Genomic DNA, 23,534 nt, shown 5'->3' on the forward strand with positions numbered 1-23,534 from the left:
AGGCCCTTTGAGAGAGTGATGTTAAAGTCTACGTTGTGGAACATTGTCGGAAAACTAAGAAGGCTCGTGTCATTTAAGGGTGTGGGTATGCTCTCGCTCCAGTGGTCACTCTTGAGCTCGTTCATCTTCGAAGTTAAGATCCACCTTCAAATAAATCAAAGAAACACAAGAAGTCTAAGCACTACCCCCTTCGTACCACCACGCTAATCACAAGGTGTCAGGTGATGCCCTGGGTACCTCCAAGCCACGTTCTTGGTCTCTGTCCTTGGAACCACCTCTAACTCTTGTCCCAATGCATCCCTACTTCCCCAGGCCATTGGCGACTGCAACGACTCAGCCCAAATTCAAGGAGGTCATGGATAGAATATTTGGTACCCTAATGGCTCCCTTGGAGTGCCTTTGGGCCTTAAGGATCTGGGGAGGCCACCAGGTAGTTTACCGTCGGCAGATTTGTCCCGATGCTGACGTTGCCACTACACCCCTTGTAGAGTTGCCCACAATTCCAGGCATGGTGCCAAGCCCTATGCAATTTACGGCGGTGCAACCGATTCCTCAACCCCGAGTATGGACACTGGTGCCACTGGAGGGGAGATTCCAGTAGTCCTTTTGGCCTCTCATGGTCCTGTATATGAGGCTAAGAATGTATTTTCACCTACTGGATACCAGTGGGCTTGACACGTCCTCTGACACTGACCTCCATTCTGTAATTACTGCTACTGAGGAATCTGCTGCCTCCTTTGCCACACTTATAAAGAGAGCACCAGAATAACTAAACCTTACCCTACCAATTAGCGGGGTAAAGACCAACATATTAACTGATTTTCTTCAACGAGGGCAGACACCTCAAGAGCCTCTCTGACAGATAAACTGATGACTACCTGGGCAAAGTCAGGATCGTGGACCCCAGTTAATAGGTTGATTGCATAGCCCTTCTCTGGGCAACCCCGCCTTCCTCCTCCAGGACCCTACTCCAAAGAGGCTTATGGTGCAGGCCTCCACAAGTAGATTAAACCCAAATATGTTTCTGACCGCCCCATCAGACAGAATTGAAATGCATGGAGGCATTCACAAAACCATGTTCTCCTCAGCTAGCCTTGCCCTTAGATCCGTAAATAACACCTCTTGGGGAGAAACTGATGTGTCCTATATAATAGTGGACTTCATGCCACCCGTCCCAGATGACATTAAGCCTAATCTCCAATATCTTACCCTGCATGGGCAGTATATAGCAAAGCACTCCATCCAATCTGGTCTGGACACTACCAAGTGATAGGGTAGGGCAGTGGGGACCAGTGTAGTGCTTCCGAACCACACTTAGAATCACTCCACAGTTTTTTTTAGCTATGTCCAACTGTCCCTCCTATACATGTTATTCGATGGCACAAGTCTCTTCGGAGACGAGACAGACTTAGCTCTGGAGCACTATAAAGAATGCAAAGTGGCAGCAGTGCTCTTTTGGATTGGCACTACCAGTTTGACAGTTTTCCGAACAGTTAATTCATTTCAAGGCTTCAGAATGGGGTTCCAACAAAGACCGCATCAGTCAATCCCTAAATGTCAATAGGGCCCCCAAGCCTTTCGATAAAGATGCCGGGGATCCATCCGTCAGTGTCCATGCCCCAGGCAGTGAGCTATCCACATCCCAGCACCTCACTCCACAGATGCTGCAAAACCGCTTTAATCTCTCCTCCGATCGGCCAAAAGGAGATTACAGCGCCTTTCCCTGGAGGAGCACCACGCTCAACCTGCAGTGCTCCAAATTGTCCAGAATGGTTACTCCCTTCCCTTTCTTACCTACATACCCCACCCAGGACAAGCCTCCTACACCACAACCCCTCTTAGAGAACCATTTGTTTATACTCGGAGAAGAAGTTCAAGATCTTTCACCCAAGGGAGCCATGGAGAGGTTACTGCCATCAGAAATTGGGACTGGTTGCTATTCCAGTTACTTTCTGGTGCTGAAAAAGGATGGAGGCCTCCACCCTTTCCTTGATCTTTACCCTCTGAACTTTATTTCTTGAAGGAGAAGTTCAGAATGCGATCCCCTGACCTAAGTTTTGTCTGCCCTGGACCCAGAAGATTGGATAGTTGTATTTGATCTGCAGGATGTCTTCTTCAGCGTCCTTGTTTTAGAGTCCCACGGACGTTACCTGTGGTTTCAGGTAGTCCGCGAGCACTTTCAGTTCTCTGAACTCCCCTTCGGCCTTAACATTGCACCTCGGGTGTTCTTGAAAGTGATGATGATCATTGCACATCTATGGAGTTGGGAATACCAGTCTTCCTGTACCTCGACGACTGACTGCTAAAGGCGGGCTTGATTCAAACATCTATAGACGACTGCCGACCTGTTGATGTTGTTGGGTCTTTCCATCAACATTCTAAAGTCACACCTGACTACTTTGCAGAGGCTCCCGGTGAACGTGGGGGTAGGGCGGGCCGGAAAAACAGGCGTGGAGGATGTATTAGGTGCGCAATGGTTTTGATGTTTTATTGCTGTTAATATAGTCAACAGACAGATAAAGAAAAGAACACAAAGAATATGGCTCCACAAGATAGGTGTCCGGGTCTTCGTCCGGTGAAGGGTCTGGATATCGAGGGTTGGGGGGTCTTCGTCTCCATGGCGTCGTCCCTTGGGTAGTCCTCAGAGGGCGTATGGGAAAAGAAGAGGGAGCCGTTAGTCCTAGCGGACTATGAATATGGAGCACCGCTTACCGAAACCCGAGAGGTGAGGGGGCTTTAAAGCGATTGTGAGGAGGGTAGGGTATTGGATAGCAGGAGGGGTCAGAAGAATGGGAGAAAAGGATGGTCCACGGCAGGAAGGAATGGTTGTGAGGGGTCGCGGTAGGGACAAAGGAAAGTGCCGAAGTAGGAGGGAAAGGGTAGTGACACTCCAAGGGTGTGATAAACAATACTTTATAGTGCACAGGCGTGAACTGTTGGTGACAATTTTATATTTACAGTGCACCCACTGTGCTTCAGTGTCTACTCTCAGTGGGTGAGTACTCACCGGCTCCGCCGCAACTCTCCAGTGAGTTGCAGCCGCTCCCCAGCCACCTCCTGTGGACGCCACCAATCCTCGCTCCACTTGTCTTCTTCTTCTCCCGTCTCCGCCTCTGGTTCCATTTCAGTTCGAGCCTCCTGCCACAAGTTCCCTCCCCTGACGGCGTTCTCCCTCTGGTGTTCGGCGCTTCCAGCTTTCAGGTCTTGGTGAAGGGAGGGACTTCCGGGGTCGACCGGGTGTCTTTCCGGTTCATCCTCGAAGGGGATTGATTCCTGGAATATGAGAGGGCAGAGGGGTGAAGTTTGGACCGCTATGGCCGCTTCCGGGTCTGTGTTTGAGTGGCGGTGAAACCTGGTAGGATGCCGATACCCGGAGTCAGGTGTGGATACCGGGTCACACTCCCTTTCATTCGAACCATTCTGCACACAATGCTTCTCCGTGCCTTCCCTCTGTCTCAGCAGGTCTAAGACATTCTAGCTATGATCCCACTGTTTTAACCTTTGACCTGGGTCTCAAGGACAGCAGATCTGAGGCTTGGTGGCATCTTCCTTGTGGACCTCGCCAGGTTTCACATGCAGGCTCTGCAGTGGGTTTGAAGTTTCAGTGGGTTTTGCAACAAGGAAACCTACCAGATTATAACCAGGAGTTGGGGAGACTCCAAAAGACTGTTAGACCCCAATTGGATTGGTGGCAGACCTCACCCTTACTCCACCTGGAGTTAACAGTCAATTATCGTGGGTTGGTAGGGCCTCTGGCGGAGCCAGGCTTCAAATAATCTTCACTACCTGTTCTGCAGCTACACACCACCTACTTCCCTGGTAAGCAAGTCCTTAGGACTAAAGCAGCATTTCTCCCTAAGGTTGTCACGCCTTTCAACATCAGACTAACACCCTGCCAAACTGTTTCTCCAACGAGGAAGTAAGATTCCATTGCATTGAACCAAAGAAGGACCTAAACTTTTACTTTGATCGCAACAAAGAGCATCAAGTGGACGGCCAGCTCTTTGTAGGGTTCTCTGGGGAGAAACTGGGGAAAGCTGTTAAAAAAATAACCATGTGCAGATGGGTTGTCTTGTATATCAAGATCTGTTATGGACTAGCCAAGAAACAGACTTCAGAAGGGCTACGTGCTCCTTCTACCATATGAAACGCTGCTACCAGGACCATGGTGTGCCCAACTTGGAGCTCTCCCAGGCTGCTACATGTACGTCAGTTCACACATTCACAAAGCACTACTGCTCGATAACCATGTCCAGCATTTTGACGTACAGCATTTCCTAATCTGAGTCTTCCACATTCCCACCAGTTGGGGAGGTACTGCTTTGTTATCTATTCACTGGGTGATGAATATGCAGTTAGAAGTATCTATCAGAAGAATAAGTTACTTGCCTTCAGTAAGGATCTTTCTGGTGGATTCTCTAGCTGCAGATTCCTCAACGATTCACCTACCTCCTGTTCTGTGGAATGGTCTCCTCTAGTCCATAGTGATAAGATTCCAATCTAGAGCTTTTCACACTGGCTCTGTATGGTTATTGAAGTCTCCAAATCTCACAGTGTGGACAGATATAAGAATGAAACTGATTTCTGTGTGCAGCCATGTAGAGACCCGAACGCTGCATCCAGTATGGGCCAGACGTGATGCGGAGCCACAAAGACGTGCAAGAGAATTGCTGAGAAAATTCTCCGGATCCATTTTGGTGCTTTACAAGTTGGTTATTTACAAGGTGAAGAATATCATGTTAAATGGAGTATCCATCAGAAAGATCATTACTGAAAGTAAGAAACTTGTTCATTTAGTCTTTGGGCTAGGTGTGGCTCAATTTGACAAGATTGCCAATGGTAATGCATTAGGCCACTAAAGACCCATTTCACTACATATCATAGACGCCTAACTTTCAGTGTGCCATTTTGCAGCTCGACGTTCCCTGAAAATTCAGAATGTTCGGCACAATGAAATCTTGTCAAGTCATCATGAAAAACTGTAGACAGAAAAGGGTAGAGGGTCAAGCTTTGATCCATCCAGGGAACAGAGATGCAATACATTAACAAAGGAACAAAATCAGGGCATCTTTGTATAATCAATATGGATACCTCCTCCATGGCCTCTCTGAAGCAGGGTAAGCAGTTGAGATAGCTTTAACACATTTACCAACATTGTAAGCCCAGCATACAACACAAGCGTGACATTACATCTGAGAAATGGAGGGGAAATCAGGTGCGAAACAATGAGTGCCACCAGCATGAATCATTCCTTTTTGGCTAACCTGTATAAGACCATGGAATAGTCAGGCTAAATTTCGGAGTAACAATGGACGCTACTTCAGGGTGCCCCTCCCCCCTCGCCATAGAGTTTTTTTGGTATTCATGCCTAATCTAGGTTCTCATTTTCATTGCTTGGTGTCCATCTGGTCATTCAGCAAAGTCTCTCAAAGTGGGCATGATGGGTTGAGTAATCTAAGACACGTACCATGTTACCTCAGAATCTGAGACAAAGCAACCCTTCTTAGTAGATCAGTCAGCAGAAGCAGCTCCTATTTAGATGCTTAATCCAGAGTAGATTGCTGAGCAACAAATTTGACAATAGCAACCTTTAGAGGCAGTTGAAGAGCATCAAGCAAACCTTTAATGCAAAACCCATTTTTTGATTGGATTTCTGGCTTAGTTGAGGATACCTCACCATAAAATCACCGAAAACAGTTCAAGTTTTCTGAGTGGCTAAAATGCAAGCAGCGGTACGGGCTACTAAACCAGCTACTTAAACAGTGTGTAAACGTGGTAAAAATCTGCTCAACAACTTGATAGCTAACCAGCAGCCAGGGATCCCTTATCGTTTTGGAGACCTGAACCATCAACTTAAAATACAGGATCATAGTTCGGTAATTGTGCAGCAGTGAGATCAACGGTGGCTTTGGTTACGTAGGCAGTGGTGAGTAAACAATTGCGTTGTTCCCCCCTCGAGGACAGTAAGGAAAAGGGAAGCTGGATTTAACACCGGTCTTTGAATCATTGTGATGTGAGAGGCAGAGAGTAACAATATTTCATACTTTGACAATCTAAACATAGACAATTGCTGTTCTTGCAGTCAGCAATAGTGCTTGAGGGACAGCCACAATAAAAAGTAAACTAAATATAATGCTACGCCATACTTGAGTAAGATAGGCTGCAGCAGTGACAACACGCAAAGACTGAGGAAGCCCTGCTTCCACAGCATCAGGAGCCGAACTATAATAAGCAGGCTGTTTCTTTGATCTTCGTTCTCTAATCAAGCCCTCCCTTTATAAGCATTGTAACGTGTAATGGTTTGGTGCCCGTAAGCAGTCCTAAGCAGGTGCAGAGGACATTGGTTTTTTTTTTTTTGCTTTTTAACACATTTAAAAAAATGTCATACACATAACTGGGTATCTTACTCTATTTCACTGTTACATAACTAATTCTACACATGCTCTCCATCTCCCTAAAGGAAGAGAAAAAATAATGTAATAAAGTCATCAAACGTAACTCTTCAACCCCGAGCTGGTGAACTGGTGGTTCCACACATGCGGTATTCACTTGTTGATTTCCTGTTGTATTTCATATCCAGTCATTCTCCATTTAACATTCATTCTTATGCTGGACACATCTTGATTCCTCATTCACTCAATCCCTTCATGATGCCATCTGTGAGATTCATAACTTTGCATTTTCAGGCAGAACTTTATTTCCAGTTGCTATCCTCAACCCCTATTCTAGCCTTAATCTACCATATTTTCTTCAAATATTTACAACAATTCATCCCACATTTCCACAATTTTACCTACACCCCTTTGTTTTTTGTTGTGGAAGAAATCCCCTTCAAGCTCTTGTGACTATAAAGCATTGTGTATCCAAAGTCTTGCATTTGGAGCCTAGTCGGATCGCCTCACCAATGCCATGTGAATATTTTCTATTACCATTGCCAGGCCTATAAATAAAATTACTTGGGTTTATTTTTCTTCGATCTGGCTCATAGCTCCTCAGGCCCTTCCATTGCCATCCCAGAAATCATTACCCCCTGTAACGACCGGATTTTTAGGACAGGCAGCTCACCAACCGTGGCTAACCCAGTCGTCACGTACAACACTCTTCTCAGGCCACTATTTACAAGATATCTAGAATACTCACTTGAGAAAGTGAAAAGAAGCTATTTACAAGCCTGTACAATCAAAGATACCACTAACATCTAATGGATTCCATATCTTATCCTATAGTTACCTCACTTTACGCTATATTTATAGTCCCGTAAGACTTTATCTTTATAGTCCCCCGACTTTATCTTTATCTTATCTTTATCTTTATCTTATGTTTTACGTCACCCGACGATATCTTTATAGTCTCACGACTGTCTATGCCATGTGGGGTAGCTCTATCAACAATTTGGGCATTCCTGCTTAGGAGCCGATTTCCCTTCACCAGAGAGGAATCACCCATCTCTCTGTCAGCACAAAGGGGCCCGACCTTCCTCCACAGAAACTAAGGGCCAATTATATATTCTGTCTTGCAACCATCCTTGATCCTGAGTAGTGTACCTAGTTATCAACAGTTACCCGCAAGTGGGGGTGTCTCCCAGCCCTCTATACATCACCATCTGGTTAAAAAGGAACCCTTTACTCTCTCTCAGAGACAATAAACAAACAGAATTTGACTGGGGTCTCTTTATTACAACGACAAGGATCTAAATGACTAATGCTCTATATAGCGCAATGATAGAATTCAATCATCAACACATACATTTATATAATGAACTGAAAAGTAAAGTGAATCCTCATGGCATACACATAGATAGCTGAAAGAGAAGTGATTAATTGTGAACAGATATAATAGAAACATTTTAAGAACACCTCACCCTATTAAGAAGGGTCCAACTCTCTGTCCCTCTCTGGTGGAATTAGGACTCTCTCCGTCACCATGGCACCACCACCAACGGACCAACATCTGCTGTCTGTTTCTCTCTCTGAGGTGGAATCAGGACTCTCTCTCTCCTGCACCATCACCAACATGCTAACTCCACTCGTTCAACTGCTCCAAAAGCTCCAACTGGCAGCTCCAACTCTTCCATCTGACTGGCTACTGCTTCAATATATTTTGACAGACTGGCAGCTCAAGCTGACAGTTCCAACTCCAAAGACCAACTGACTGTTCTCTTCAGCTCCAAAAACCATCTGACTTCTACCACTCGAAGATCCATCTGACAACTCTGCCTCTCTGCACTTCAATAATATAGAGTGCTCTCTACTCATGGAAATTTCCAACAGAAACTACCTCCCACAGAATTCTTGTGCCAGCTCCAAGGTTCTCCGCGCAACCGCAGTGGCCATCTGCATGTTACGTCTAGACCCCAAGAGACAAACACATTTCTTCGATAAGAACCAGTCTCCGCTGGCTTTTCTCTAGCGCACAACAGGCTTAACTATAAACATTACCTTTACCCTGCAAGCGCCTCAGTCAGCAGAGGCAAGACAAAGATGGCTGCTCTCTAGTTTAGGCCTCTAGGCCCGAAAAGAGGCAAAGAAGGCACAGAATCATGCCAAGGTCAATAGGCAAACCCTACAAATTGGCTGAAATAAAGGGCTCATAGCAATATACTGAGATGGCAGTGGACTACTAGTCATCACTAATCCAAATAGGGCAAATTATCCTGTCGCTACACCCCCGTCTCCTTCCCAGTATCCATTGATCACTTTACAATTCCACATCTGGTGTGTCTTCTGCGCCTCTGCATGACATGGAGTCAACCGACCTAGCTCAGCAAGATGCGCGCAGACAAACGCCCATTGGCAAGGACAATTGAAAGATGGCCACCACATTCTAGTTATCATTTTGAATGTGATTGTCACTATGTGGATGCAATATTGATTACGGAAATATACACTTAACACTCACCATTTCGGCTTCCATTTTAGAAGTATAGAACATCATTTAAATCTGGATTCAATATTAATTACATGAAATCAGTATTCAAGACATAAATGTTTAGAATGGCTCCATGTAAGGAACTATAAATGTACCTCGCTCTTATGTCCATCTAATTTGATGGACCCCATGATAAAACCTCTCCTACTCTGACCACAGGTGTTTTATGGTTCCCACTAGAAAAGGTAGAACTGCGTATTAGGACAACAGGATGTCAGAATGCAGGAACTGAGTCCATCTATACCATCAGAGACTGTTGTCCCAATTCTTAGCTAGCTCACAGTGCCTCACCCGAATCCATAACCTTCCTTGGGTGGCAAGGGATTTTGGCAACCTCAAACAGGACACTCTGATCCCCAAGGGAATCGTGGAAATGGATCTTACCCCTTGCGTTGTCTTCTCATGCATGCCGTTAATAAACAAATACATGACAGAAGTTTCCAATACATTTGTGGTAACAATCGTAATCTTGCATAGACAGAATGAGCTGTGAATATTAGGCAGCTGAAGCAAAGCAATGTAACCAGCATTATGAACATGGTGAAAAGAATAAGCATTCCAAACTTGGCAGTCTGATTTCTGGATATATCTAACTATCACTGCACCTCCTCTGAGAGCATTGTGGGTGTACCCTCTACCCGATTTCTTAGTTTAGCCTCAGACCCCATACCTGGATGACTTGGTTTGAAGTAGGATTGGCAATCAATCTCTGCAGGATGGAAGATCAGTGTCAGTAGGACTGCATGTCGAATTCAACCTTCATTCCAGGACCGTCGCGACTGTAGTGCCCCTCTGACCCGTAAAGGGGCAGTGCATTGTTTATATAATAAAACCACTGTGTAAGACGTTCAGCTCTGGTGCAATGATGTGTATAGATGTTAGAAGCTGTCTCAAACAGGGCCATGCAAGCACTAGGTATCTTGTTCTTTTATTAGCCTTGAACGAAGTGTACAGATTATGTGGCAGAAAAGGCTGTCTAAAAACAAGCAGCATGTACAGCATCTTTTCAGAATAATATGCTGTAAATAAAATATGTAAAAATAACAGGGCTAATACAAACTCTGCTAAAACATGTAAATATGAAATAAAATGGGGAATAAAAGTAGGTCCAAGAGGGCCTCACGACTAAAGTAATGCATACTGTTTTGATGTTCTGACAACTGGTTAGAAAGCAAAGGAAGGAATGAAAGACGTCGCGGAATGGATGAAGCTCAGTCGGCTGAAACTGAACGCAGACAAGACTGAGGTCCTCATCCTCGTCCAATCCCCATCCGCCTGGGACTACTCCTGGTGGCCCACAGCGCTGGGCGCCGCACCGATGCCCACGGACCATGCACACAACCTGGGATTCATCCTGGACTCTTCCCTCACTATGACCAAACAAGTCAACGCCATCTCATCCTCATGCTTCAACACCCTGTGCATGCTCCGAAAGATCTTCCGGTGGATCCCCACCAAAACCAGAAAGACGGTCACCCAGGCCCTCGTCACCAGCCGACTGGACTACGGGAATGCCCTTTACGCAGGAACCACAGCCAAACTTCAGAAATGACTTCAGTGCATACAGAACGCCTCCGGACGACTCATCCTCGACATCCCTCGCCACAGCCACATATCTGCCCACCTGAGAAACCTGCACTGGCTCCCGTCAGCAAGAGGATCACGTTCAGGCTCCTCACCCACGCACACAAAGCCCTCTACGACATGGCCCCGAATACCTCAACAACCGCCTCTCATTCTACACTCCCACCCGCCAGCTCCGCTCTGCCAGCCTCGCCATCGCCACCGTACCACGGATTCGCAGAACCACCACCGGAGGAAGATCTTTCTCTTACCTGGTCACCAAGACATGGAACTCCCTCCCCGCACACCTACGACGGACCCAGGACCATCTCACCTTGAGGAAACAACTCCAGACCTGGCTATTCGAGCGGTAGCAGCTGTCCCCCCCCCCCCCCCCCCCCCCCCCCCCCAACGCCTTGAGACCCTCGCAGGTGAGTAGCGCGCTCTATATATTTATTGATTGATTGATTGAAAGGGAGGATCAGAAAGCCCTTTTTCTTGTCAGTTACCTAGAAGGGATGTCAAAGTTTGTTCTCCATTGTCCACTGATCTCCCCTTGCTATCGGAAGACCTCCAATCCCAGCCCTATGGGGATCGTAGACGGTCTGGAGCAGCTGTACTAGTGTACTACTTTCAGATGCATTCATTCACTATGGTCTGACCTGGAGTTCTAGGCAACCCTTGCCCCACCGTCTAGAGCCTCCCACTCTTAGACTATGGATTTCATTCACACTTCAACTTACTGGGGCTAACCATACTTACCCAAGCCGGTTTTATGCTGTGGCACATACCCAGACAACAGTTCTTAACTTGAACACCAAATGGACCTAAATACAGACTGTAAACTCAATGAGGCTCCTTTTAAAAAAAATTAGGAAAACACTGAAAACTGCCTGACCCGATTGGTGAGCCAGATACTGGGACAACTTTCACCCACGTTTTTTTCACAGGGAATCCTCTGTCTTAACCTTTAGTGCCTGGGACTGTTGTGTGGAGGTCCAGTCCAATTTAAGAAAAAAGAATCTGTGAATCGTAGGTTCAAAAAGCCATAGATTCCTTTATGGACAGTTTTTGGAGCAAGCTGTGGACCGAAGGTAAGATGCAAATTTATACCCTAGTGTACACAGGTTTTCAGTTTGGATCACATGTATTTCTTACAATAAGCACTAGCAGGTGCCTAGTCTAAAAGCATGGAACCAATAATGGATGACCTTCAGATAGGTGAAAATATATTTACTGTTTCAGGTCAGCTGGCTCGTCTTAGTTTTCACCCATTAGGAGCCAAGGTGCACGATCTGCGTCACCACAGAGACCTGGCGCTTTTCAGGGGATAGTGTCAACATACGCAAGAAAACAATGGCTGAATCAGATTATCTAGTAAATCCATGTGTACGCTTTTATTGCTTATACCAGTCTTTTTTGGCCATGAGCCACTTCATTGTGTTTAATGGAGCTCCCAACATTCTAGTGTTCTAATGCCTGCATTTATAACCTTGTCAAAGAAAATCCAGCATGTGGAGCGTAGGGCCGCACACTGAGCTAATACATGTAGTAGGGTGAAAAGACTGCACGTATACTAGATTGTAAGTTGATCGCACTGACATTTAAGTGGGCATCCACACAAACCTTAGTTGAATGAAGACTAGTGATTGTGCTATTTCACTGAGCAGATTGCATTTGATAGTCATTCATAGACTGGTTAAAAAATACTGTCAAGCATTAAGATCATTCTTGTGTTGCCACCAGAGTGCAAACTTAGCATGTCGTAGGGTAATCTTAAGACATGAAAGGATGCTAAATCAGTACTTTTTGAGTTTGCTGGTGTACAGCCCTGGCCCGTATTTATTATCCACAAATAATCCGAAGTTTTGCTGGTAGTCTTAAAAATACTGTGAATGACTTTTTAATGCTAAATCCTTAGGAATAAATTAACATAGAGAATGAGTACTGCATTTCAACACCTGTGTTGTAACTATTCGCTGGATTCATGAAGAATGTGGGGAGGCACATTTTCACCTGGTTCTGGACATCCATGCATGCATATGTGCATTTAAAGAATACAGTTGTAGATACAAAGCAATAGAGTGCTGAACAGAGTGGAGGGAAAGAGTCCAAACGAAGGAGTATGTGCTCCTTAATTTGAAGAGAAGTGAAGATTCTTAATTATTCTGCAAGATAAGATGAATCACTTGTTTAAGAACTGTATGAACAGTGAAGGGAGGTGTTTTCAGTTCCTTTAGGGAGTGGAGAATGAGGTAGTGTAATCTGATCTGAGATAGATATTCCAGATCCACAGCTTATTGTAGTAGAAGGCTGGTCATCTGTACTTCTCCTTCTGCACTTTGTCATCTCAAATCCTACAATGTTGTTACTATCAGGGTGTGCTTTTAGAATATGTGTAAACCTGTTAGGTATTATCTGACCATTTGTTTTAACTAGCAAAATTCAAGTTGGGTCTTCAACTATCTGAAGCAACAGTCTATTAATAAAAGATAAAAGCTGTGTTGCTGGGGTGGAAGATCTCGGGTTGCAACATTCAGCAGAAGAATTAGCTGTTAAACAGTTTATGTAGTGAACTACTTGGAAGAATTCACGTAACCTAAAAAGAGGCTTGGTCACTACTTCGCTTCTTTCCATTACCTGAATGCCACTTCTTATTTAAGAAGAAGAAAAAAGTGCAGCCTTCTCCTAACTCTGTCAACTTGTACAAGCCATGCAAATGATTTCTACAAGGATCATGTGGAAGGAAGTCTGACAGTTCCTGTTTAGATCAACTCCCCTCGCTGTTAAGACTGCATGCAAAAGTTAGTAGTACATGGAGCCACAATTGGTTATCAGCCCTGCGACCCCAGTAGTAAAAAAATAAAAAGCCAGCTTCACTCCCAGGTAGGTATATATCTGGTAACATTCATTCTCCGTAGGGCTCCTATAGCGCCACTACTCACTGTCTTCCCAGAGGCAAAATGTGGTTATATTCAAAGGTGGGTACTTGTGCTGTTGTTTAAGGCAGCCAGGAACAAATGTCAGTGGGAGAGGGACATAAAGCTTAGAGGTCTTTATGCTACCTCTGGGGGCAAAGACATGCATGCTGAGGCATGAGTTTGGGGGCAGTGAGTGATCTACTCTGTCTTTTGTACAGGCATTATTGTGAAGGGCTACTCCTTTTCAAAGAAATGTGAACAAATAAGTTGAGAACAATGTAAAGGTTTATCTTAAAGAAAGCAGAGGCAAAAACTCACCAATGTTGAAAGGTTTTTGACTAGGCGATCGCATGATAGCAGGGAGTAGTGATGAGGCTACAAAAAAAATTGATACTGCGTATGGAGAGGTAAGTATATATCTCCTTAAGTTTTTTGGTTTAAGTAGAATGGTAATCCTAATGTGTTCTTTTGGTGATTATATTTATATCTTTGAAAATTAGGTTTCAGCTGTGCACTTCAAAAAGAGATCTTGTATCAAGGGAAGTTATACATATCTGAAAATTGGATAGGATTCCATTCAAAAGTCTTTGGTAGAGACACCAAGGTTAGTATGCATGCAAAATTGACAGTACATACTTATGGAAGAAGTGCTGTGGGGTTATGGGGTGGAGAACATCAATACAAAAGTACAGATGAAGATGAAACAATCTGAGTAAAATAAACTGTATTAAGAGGAATTTACCTTTACATTTTATGAAAAATTATGGGATGTTTGATCTGGAGCATGGTGGCGTTTTGTCAATATTTAGGGTCGTTTACAGAGATTTTCTCTGGGTTTAGACCAACTACTGCATTTAGTGCATTAGGAATGGAATTGGGGATTTATTCACTTAATTTGTATGTCGGTATGTCACACCTATATTTTATTTGCCATATTACTATATTGAGAGCAAGACGACTACTTCTGAGCCACCTAAAAAGGCTTCATTGAAAGCGGACGTCCTGGAAACAATCAATATAAAGATTACTGGTTAACTGATACAACAAGCTTTGTTTTTCAGATAATCAAATCGCTCTGTTTAAAGGCTATTACAAAGAATTCCTGTCAGTTCTTCGTATGGAAAACAAGTTAAAATATATGGGAATGTTCCTCATTACTTCATTATGGAGGTTTCAGTTGGATCAAAGTGGTATATGCTAGAAGTCTGACACTGAAATTGGAAATCCTTTATCTGAAAGCTTTGTTAGATTTCTTTAACTACCGACCTTTAAGAGGGGTCGTTACATATGTATGTAAAGAAGATGAACAGTATGTTCTACCTATAAAACTGTCACTTTAACATACTGTGTACGTTTTTTTTAAATACAGGTAAGAGCATATTATGTAATTATTTAGAGTTCTATCAGAAAGGTTCAGATGTATTTTAAGAATGCTTCCATAGGCAATGCAATTTCTTTTATTTTAGGATTTTGTTTGATAGTGCAGAAAGTGTTGCAGGCATTACATTTAATTCAATAAATCTTCTGTTCATGTAGTGAGTGAGAAGACGCCATATCGGCTCCTCCTGGGTTACATTCAGCACACTGTCACAACGTGTGCGGTTTCATGAAAAATGTTCTCTCTCCATATTGTTTCCTAATCCTAAACAGCTAACTCATGTTTAAATGCTCACATTTCAGATTATTATACCCGTGGTTTCTGTAGTAATGATAAAGAAAACTAGGACCGCTCTCTTGGTGCCAAATTCTCTGGTCATATCCACAGCCACTGAAAGGGTAAGTGTGATTTCACCTCTAGAATACCTACGAAAATCTCTTCCATGTTACTTACTACTCGTCTGCATTTATTTGTTGGGAAGTTGTGCAAACTTCAAACGTGACAACAGTGTTAAAAGAGACCAAAGAGTTGACCTCTACATTTTCTGCTGTTTCTCGCTAACAATATTTGCATTTTGTTTCTTTTTTGCAGTATATATTCGTCTCTCTTCTCTCCAGAGACAACACTTACAAGTTACTGAAATCTGTTTGTACCCACTTAGAGGTCAGTTTTTAAACTAAATATTATTTGTCTAGGATTCTTTTTTCCCAAAGTTCTTGTTTGACATCAAACTTACATAAATCACAAATTCATGTTTTATGACTCATGAATTATCTGCTTTATCTGAGGATCCATTTGACTAATCTAAACGTTCTAATTTTACTAGGCAAAATGGGAGTGCAAGAATTGCGAATTTTATTTGCAACCCATACGTTTCTGTGCATTTCTAAAATAGTGTCCTTAGTTTCAGAATTGAATTGGATAGATAAATGTCCTCTATCAACTTAATGGCCACTCATCCATTGAGGAACCATCAGAGGTTTTACGTCTGGCGCTAGCCAAGACCAGGTGATTATACTTAAATTATATCTGTAATATACTTACTTAAAGAGACTTTCAGTCAGCCCTCTTCATACATTGGTCTGTTGCTGTGCCATTCACATTTTTTCTTCGCCCACTGCGGCATACAGCATGGAGCACTAGGTCAACTTCGCTGTAAGAGAGACAACATTTTGCTCTTCAACAAAAAGTACATCAGTACACACGCTAGTGCCTTTCAATGCCAGGGACTACTATGTCAATGAATGCCATTGAGCCAAAAGTATTTTTACTTTAATTTACTGTGTTTTTCTAATATTAACAAGGGCACAGCCGCTTTCACAATGATAATGTTTGCAAAAGCCATGACAAAACACTCATTGACAAAGCTAAGAGGCTGATGCGAAAGCCAGACCTATTTCCAGCATGTGCATCAGAAGGATTGCTCAAGAGATTGATATTGAGCGCACTTATTTACGCTATGAGTTCGCTCACTAGGTCCTGGTGCTGGAGAGGAGAATGATAGGCCAGCAGCTACAAAGTGCCTTTTCAGAGGGGAGCAGCTAGGTCTTGGTAGCGTTGCTAAATTTCCAAAGATCTGATTCTTCTCAAATAAACAAGGCACATAGTTCTTGACATGAGATCTTCAGATCGGAGAATCAGCAGCCTCTAAACCTGGATCCCTTAGAGCATAGAATGTATATTCAGTAGTGTTTGGCTGATCAGAGTTCCTATTCAGGCTGCAAGTGACTATTGCGTTACTGGCTAACTAATTTGGACCAGTCAGCATGATTTAATTTTCACCCTATTAAATACCAAGAACAAATTAAAGGCATGGAGAGACTTGAGCAAGCGAGCGGAGCTGCCACATTCTGCATGGTTAGAAGGCACTGATCTATGTCCACTGTGTTCCGATGAGGGCCTTGCTTTGGTAGTGTTTTGAGAAAGCTGCAGCACATATCACGGTTATGTGGCCAATTGTGAATTCCTTTAAAGATCAAGGATGTTGTTTGTTCTTGAGAGCTGTATTAAAGGAAAGTGTTGCAATGTTTCTAGAATCTTGTAGAGCAAAGTGACTGTTTTTGAGATCATGTGGGAGAGAATCTGTTTTTAGCTATGCATTGCAAACGTGCTTAGTTTTCAATGGATCACTCTTGATTTTGTATTGAATGTCACATGTAGAGAGCTTACTTTGTGGTTAAAAGGCAACATGAAACTATTATTTTAATGGCTTACAGTATACAAGGGGAGAGTCTTCATTGTGTTTATCTGTGTCATTTACAGCAACTATTCCTAGTAAGTTGCAGTGTGTGTGTTTGTGTGTGTGTGTCTGTGGTAATTCTATTCAAAAAGATCATTTTTTTTTTACTGATCCATGTGGCGGTTATTTTTGTGCTTGGGACAATATTTATTCTCGGTAACAGGGTTTAGGGTGTTTTTATTCTTCATGGGCCCAGTGCTCAGCAGAGGCTGAGAATGTATGCTTGGTATTTTGACAGCAGCGGGGATATTTCCTTTTGGTAAGCTGCATATTATCCGCTTGCCAGGTTTTTCTTTTATTTTGAACTGTGTAAAGCCACATCTTTGCTATACCTCCCCTTGTTGTCCTGCATTTAACACTCAAGGTACTGCTGTAGGGACCGTAGCTGTGCGGTGAGCCATCAGGAATTCATTCCTTGGTGGCACCAAACTCTGTGATTGAAGTGCATAGTTCGGGCTGGACTGGTGGATGGGGTGGTAATTAAGCATATTTGTCATCGGTTCAGAGCCAGAAGTGCTGCAACATTGGCATACGAGGGGTTAATGCATTCATAGGTTACCAGGTATTACTTTAAAGGACAAGTTATGACCTTTGAGATAAGGTGTAGCAATTTCCAGAAATACAATACAGATTAATTGGAACATGCATGAGACTGAGTATATTCAAAGAGAGGAGACTTGCAGAGGATGGAAGTAAAAAAGGGGGTTATTTAAAGAAAAAGTGAGTGGTAGTAATCTGTAGGCTTGGTTAGATTTTCATGCAGGGTTTTTAGGGACATAAAGTACATTTTTGAGATAACATGCACTCTGAGAATGCAAAGCTCTAGAAATTTGCATCTGAGATAGTCCTGTATTAGGTACTCTTGAGAAACCCTAAAATCAGACAAACAGAGTTTGCTGGCTGCTCGGTCACTGCTTCAGCCCGGACAGCTGATCAGCTCGGGGTTGGAAGAGGTACTTAATGGCTGGACACAGAAATTAGGACATAGTGAGAGTTGTAGGCTGAACTGAATGAAGGATAAACTTCATGAGCAAAGAATGATCAATGTTCTCTCGTAAAGTTCTCTAACACCAGTGCTTAATATGAGCCAGTGGTTTCTGGTGCTCCGCACTGGCACTTAATTCTTAAGACCTGTACTTATGACCGTCTGCCACATAGTACCATTGTTTGTCTAAATTAGAGGTGAACACTACAACAGCTGTTTATTCATTCAGTATATATAAACATTGAATACTACTTGCTGCCAAAGCCATTCTTATAGCTATGGAGGTTTTGAATAGTCTGCATTGTTACACTTGTAGAGTGTGATGTTTAGTAGTTGTGTTGATTCTGTCATTGGTGGCACTGGCTGGGGCAATGGATGAAGTGGACTCCTGACGTGGGCTCTGACACTTAATTTGTTTGCAAATTAAGCACGGTTTAGCACCCATTGGCCATGTTAATGCTATACCAAACTGCACAAATAAAATAAAAACACCATGAGAGGCCATATATGGTTAAATAATGCAAATATCTCATTCAAGCATGGAAAAGGAGATTTAGTAAATGCTGGAGCGGATGACTTCTGATGTTTACCCTTAAAGTTTGTCCCACAGTATTAATTGCCAAAGCTAAGTGGGATCCATCTTGGATGCCTCCAGTTTTGCATGGCACAGGATGAGGGTGGGGATAGCTTCCCAGACAGTGGCAGTGTATTGCCCGCATTCCTTTACCTAGAGGGAAGAGTCCCAGACACTGAAGTACGATGGAGGGACCAGGCTACCGTTAGTAAACGCAAGAGGCATTTTTTTCAACATGAGATGCTGACAATTTTTCCCTATCACTGCCATTTGATGGATGTGTAGGATCTGTGAAGTTACTAGGGAGCAGTCGGCCGCAGCACAAGAGGGACCCAAGCTCGTTTTAAAGAGTGTTCAGGGAATGCAGGTTCCTGTTGTCCGCGGCGTGCTGATAGAATGAATCAGTTAATTAATTAATTATTAATAAGCTTCTGCAGAACCCGATTACTCCAGGGGGGCCCTGTTCTTTGAACTGCAGGAGCCCTGCACTCCATCACCAAGTTGGGCAGGACCTACAGCAGAGACCTCGCCCCTATTTTACCCATCCCACAACATAGGGGCCTGGCCACAGTGGGAAGCAGGAGCATATTAGTGCAGCTGTCGCAGGGACACCAGGTTTCTGCGAGTTTAGAGGCCCTTTATGGCTACCTTTTAGTACCCAGCAGAATTGGGGGAGGGAGGGCAATTTAGTTCCCTGCTATTTTTTTTTCTTATTGAGATTTTCAGTCATTTGCCATAACAAAACATTACAACTCATTCCTAGACATATGCCACATAGTAGTTCCAGCATATTTGCTCAATAATATCAACATTGGAATGCCATTCAAATCACACAACAAACCTAAAATGAAGTCCCCACAGGGGGGGTAAGGAAGGGGGGGCAGAAAGGCGGGGGGACAGTCTCTCTTACAAGAAAATATATTTACGAAAATAAAAGTAAAAAGATCATATATGTCTCAAATTGCAGTAACGTACTCCATTAGGTGGTGAGTATGACACAGTGCTTTCATATATCTTTACAATCCTGTCTCGTCTTGGTGTGTTGCGGGTGGAGTGAGATACCGCTCTAGGGTGTCAGAATAGTATTGGGGGCTAATGGTGGCTGGGGGCCCTTGCTCTCTGTCAGCGTATGGAGAATCTGGAGAGGGGTGAGGGGATGGCTGTTGCGTCTGCCTTAAGTAGCAGCAGTAGACATGCCAGATGTCCTTAGGACGGGAGGTTGGGGGCTGAAGCGTCTGTAACATAATTTTACGACCAACTATTCCCAGTAAAGCCAACTAGGGAGAGGAAGGAAATGAGGTAGCTATAATGTTTGAGATCGTTTGAAAGACATCAGTCCAGTAGGATATTATCCGGGGGTATACCCAGGGCATGTGGGAAAAATCTGTTGCAGGAGCCTGGCATTTTGGGCTGATGGGTGGCCTAGTAGGATCAAGTTTATTCAGCTGACACGGTGTGATGTATGTCCTATGCACAAACCTGAGGTGGAGGAGTTTGTGCCTATGGTTGGGAGATACCCTGTGTATTTGTTCTAGGCAGCACGCCCATTCCTTATCCGTTAATGGCTGACCCACCGTTCTCTAGCCCCTTGATCCCAAGCCGGTTTTAACACCAAGCATGCTCAGTATAATTTGGTGACAAGGTGATCTCCCTCTTTGTCAGTTATTAGTAATGTGAGTGGTTGGAATTCCGCATGGGGAGTAGGAAATGTGGAAGTAGATGAGCAGAGTGCTCCAAAAGCCTTGTTACCACAAACTTGTCCATATATATCAATTCAGTACGAGTAGTGAGGTCTGTCCTAGTTATCGCCCGCACATCCCGGAAGAGGGAACCAACAGTAAGTAGTTTTAGTTTGATTGTATTTTGTACCACTACCTCAATAGTAAGCAGTAAGTGTGGGTTCCGACATAGTGGGAGCTCAGGGGAGTAGAGGGAGCTATCACCTAGCTTCCGGCTCAACCGACGCCAAGCCCAACATGTAGTTGAGAGAGGTTGTACATCATTTGGATCCAATGGGATACCCCGTGGAAATAACGCCCCCAAGGGATGGGGAGGCCAGGTCCAGTTCCTGCTTTGCATAGGGAATGCATGCGTCTGGATGAAACCAGTGACTGGCAAACTGTGCCTGCCTGACCAAGTAGAAATGGGGGAAAGTCGGGGACTGAAAACCCAACCCTTACATATGGAAGCATGTCTGTCAAAGGCTATTCGTGGCCTGGGCGCCCCCCCCCCCCCAACTCAAACGTATCAGCAGTCCCTTTAGTTGTGCAAAAAAGGCATTGGTGAGCGGAATGGGTATACTAACGAATAAATACAGCGAAGAAGAACGTTCATTGTGATGAAGGCGATACCCCCAGCCATGGAGATAGGTAGTTGAATGCACCGCTCCACTTGTGAGCTAAGTTTTAGAATAGCAGGTCCGTAGTTGAGGCGTATAACTTGTTCCTTCTGCTTGTGTAGCACAACACCCAGATATTTGGTAGTATTCCCAGCCCAAAGTAATGGCATCTCCAGCTCAACCGAGGGTAGCAGACTCCGTGATTGGGAATATCACCGATTTATTGCAGTTGATCCACAGCCCAGACATTGCCCCAAACCGATTTATCTTGTCGATGAGGGGCTGTAAGTTGGTTTTGGGGTGTCTGACAAACAATAATGTGCTGTCTGCATACAGGGACATTAACAGGGGACCGGACTGAAACTGGAGGCCACGGAACAGATGTTTTTCCTGTAGATGTAGATGTCCATGGCTATTATAAAAAGCAGAGGGGACATGGGCAACCCTGTCACGTCCCTCTTGAGATAGGAATTGGTTTTGACAGGGAGCCATTCACTCGAATACGAGCCGTAGGGGCTGAATACAAAATGGCAATCACCGCAATAAAGTTAGCTGGGAGCCCCAACTTACGGAGCGTGGAAAGCAGGAATGGCCATTCTAATAAATCAAAAGCCTTCTCCGCGTCGAGAAGAGCTATCGCTGCGGTGACACTTGGGTTGATTCGATTAATGACTGGAAAAACTGTCCAAAGGTTTAGTGCGGTAGACCTATGCGGGATAAAACCAGACTGTGCTGGCGACAATATTTGATCTGACAACAAGGAGAGTCGGTGGATAATAGTTTTGCCAGAATTTTATTATCAAAATTTATCAAGGATATGGGCCGATAAGAGGCACAACTTGTGGGTTCCTTATCAGGTTTCAACACAAGAGAGATAGCAGCCTCCCGCATAGAGGGGGGTAGGACTCCGACGTCCAGAGCCTCCGCATAGACTTCAAGCAACTGGGGCGCTAAAATGTCCTTAAATGCATTATAAAATACTCTGGACAGACCGTCCAGGCCAGGTGCCTTTGAGCCACACAGGGCCTCTATTGCTGTGATAATCTCCTCCACCGTGAAAGGATCACTAGGAAACTCCGCTTGACCCATGGTAGGCCACATCAAGGCAATCTCCTGCAAGTACGTTAAGTGCTGCGTATAGTCCTTGGGCAGTTTGGTAGCATAAAGAGATTTATAGTATGCAAAAAGTTCCGTAAGAATGTCTGAGTCTTCAGTTGCCATGGAGTCATCAGTTTTTTTTATTGCCACTATGTGCCCCGCTCCCCGAGGGGGCCTCATCAAACGGGCCAGCGTTTTTCAAGGGCGTTCCCCTTCGCCATAACGGCGGGCTGCATGTAATTTACCTGAGAAGGTAGCTTCCCTATCAGCATACTCATTAAATTTACGTCGAAGAGCTTTACGTTTAAGGGAACAGCCGCATCTAGGGTCATATCTAACAGCGACCCTCCCTCTCAACCCTGGTGAGGCTACCCTATATAGAGCGCAATACACCCGCCTGCTTAGATATGCAGATAGCACGGATATATGCCTTAAAGGCGTCCCAGAGAGTAGCATATTTATCTACGGACCCAGTGTTTAAAGTAAAATATTCTTTGATAGCTTCACAAAGCTGACTTAAACAGGTCGTCCATCAGGGCAGTAGCAGGAAAGAACCATCTTTGTTCCCATCCAACCACATGGGAAAAGTCTAAGTGACGGAGCACTGGCGTATGGTCAGAAAGCATATGCGGCAATGTTTCTATGCCCTTTGTCCAGTGGCATCCCAATGCATCAATAAGCCAATAATCTAAGCGTGTCTGGGTGGAATGTGGTGCTTAGTGAAAGGTGTATCCGGAGGTCACTGCGCCAGAGGTCGTGCAGGTCTTGGGATCGTATTAAGTCCATTATCTCCTGATGTGCGGAGGCTTGCTGCTGTGCACAGAGCTTGAGGAGTCACACTCCCGGTCCAACCATATATTTAAGGCTCACCCAAAGAAAATCAAGTTGTACTCGTATATCTGTGCAATAATGTGTGTAGATTTGCAAAAAAAAAAAACGGGTCATCTATGTTAGGTGCATAGACGTTGAAAAATGCCACCATTTTACCTAGCATTGATCCTACCACCAATAAATAAATATACCTTGTGTTTCAGCCACCATTGTTTTGAGTGTAAATAGGAGAGTATGAGGAATTAGAATGCACACCCCACAAGAATAGTTGCTGTAACTGGGAAAGAATCTATTCGCTCTCCAGGACGTTGCGAACGGAGGGGCAGTCTGCAACGGAAGATGGGTCTCCTGTAGGAATACAATCTTAACATTATGACTTCGGAGGTACACCAGTACTAATTTATACTTTCTAGGATGGTTCAGCCCTCTAATGTTCAAAGTGATCATGTTAGTCTTGTCAGCTAAGTCAAGGGCCATTTCCAGCTATGGGGTATGTCATGTGCCTGTACATATACTAGGTAAATCCTTATTTGCACTTCGATTTCAAAGAGAGAGAGTGACATTTAGGGAGAACAACATAGGGACCTTTGAAAAACCATACATTAATGCAAAAAACGATGTAAATGAAAAAGATCACACCCCTCCCACACCTGAACTAGAAAGTTCGGTGAAAAACCAC

General features: G+C 44.1%; 1 protein-coding gene across 6 annotated transcripts in view; it reads left to right on the top strand.

Moving 5' to 3' along the window:
- Positions 1 to 23,534, top strand: part of GRAMD2B (GRAM domain containing 2B) — a 463,109-nt gene that overhangs the window by 333,576 nt on the left and 105,999 nt on the right. For all 6 annotated transcript variants that reach the window (XM_086961100.1, XM_086961104.1, XM_086961099.1 and 3 more), the window contains 3 exons: positions 13,913 to 14,016; positions 15,093 to 15,188; positions 15,382 to 15,453. In XM_086961100.1, coding sequence (XP_086817226.1) covers positions 13,913 to 14,016; positions 15,093 to 15,188; positions 15,382 to 15,453 — 272 coding nt within the window. The remainder of the gene's footprint in view (positions 1 to 13,912; positions 14,017 to 15,092; positions 15,189 to 15,381; positions 15,454 to 23,534) is intronic.

The sequence above is a fragment of the Lissotriton vulgaris genome, chromosome 3_1 (assembly GCF_964263255.1).
Source record: "Lissotriton vulgaris chromosome 3_1, aLisVul1.2, whole genome shotgun sequence".
Lineage (NCBI taxonomy): Eukaryota > Metazoa > Chordata > Amphibia > Caudata > Salamandridae > Lissotriton > Lissotriton vulgaris.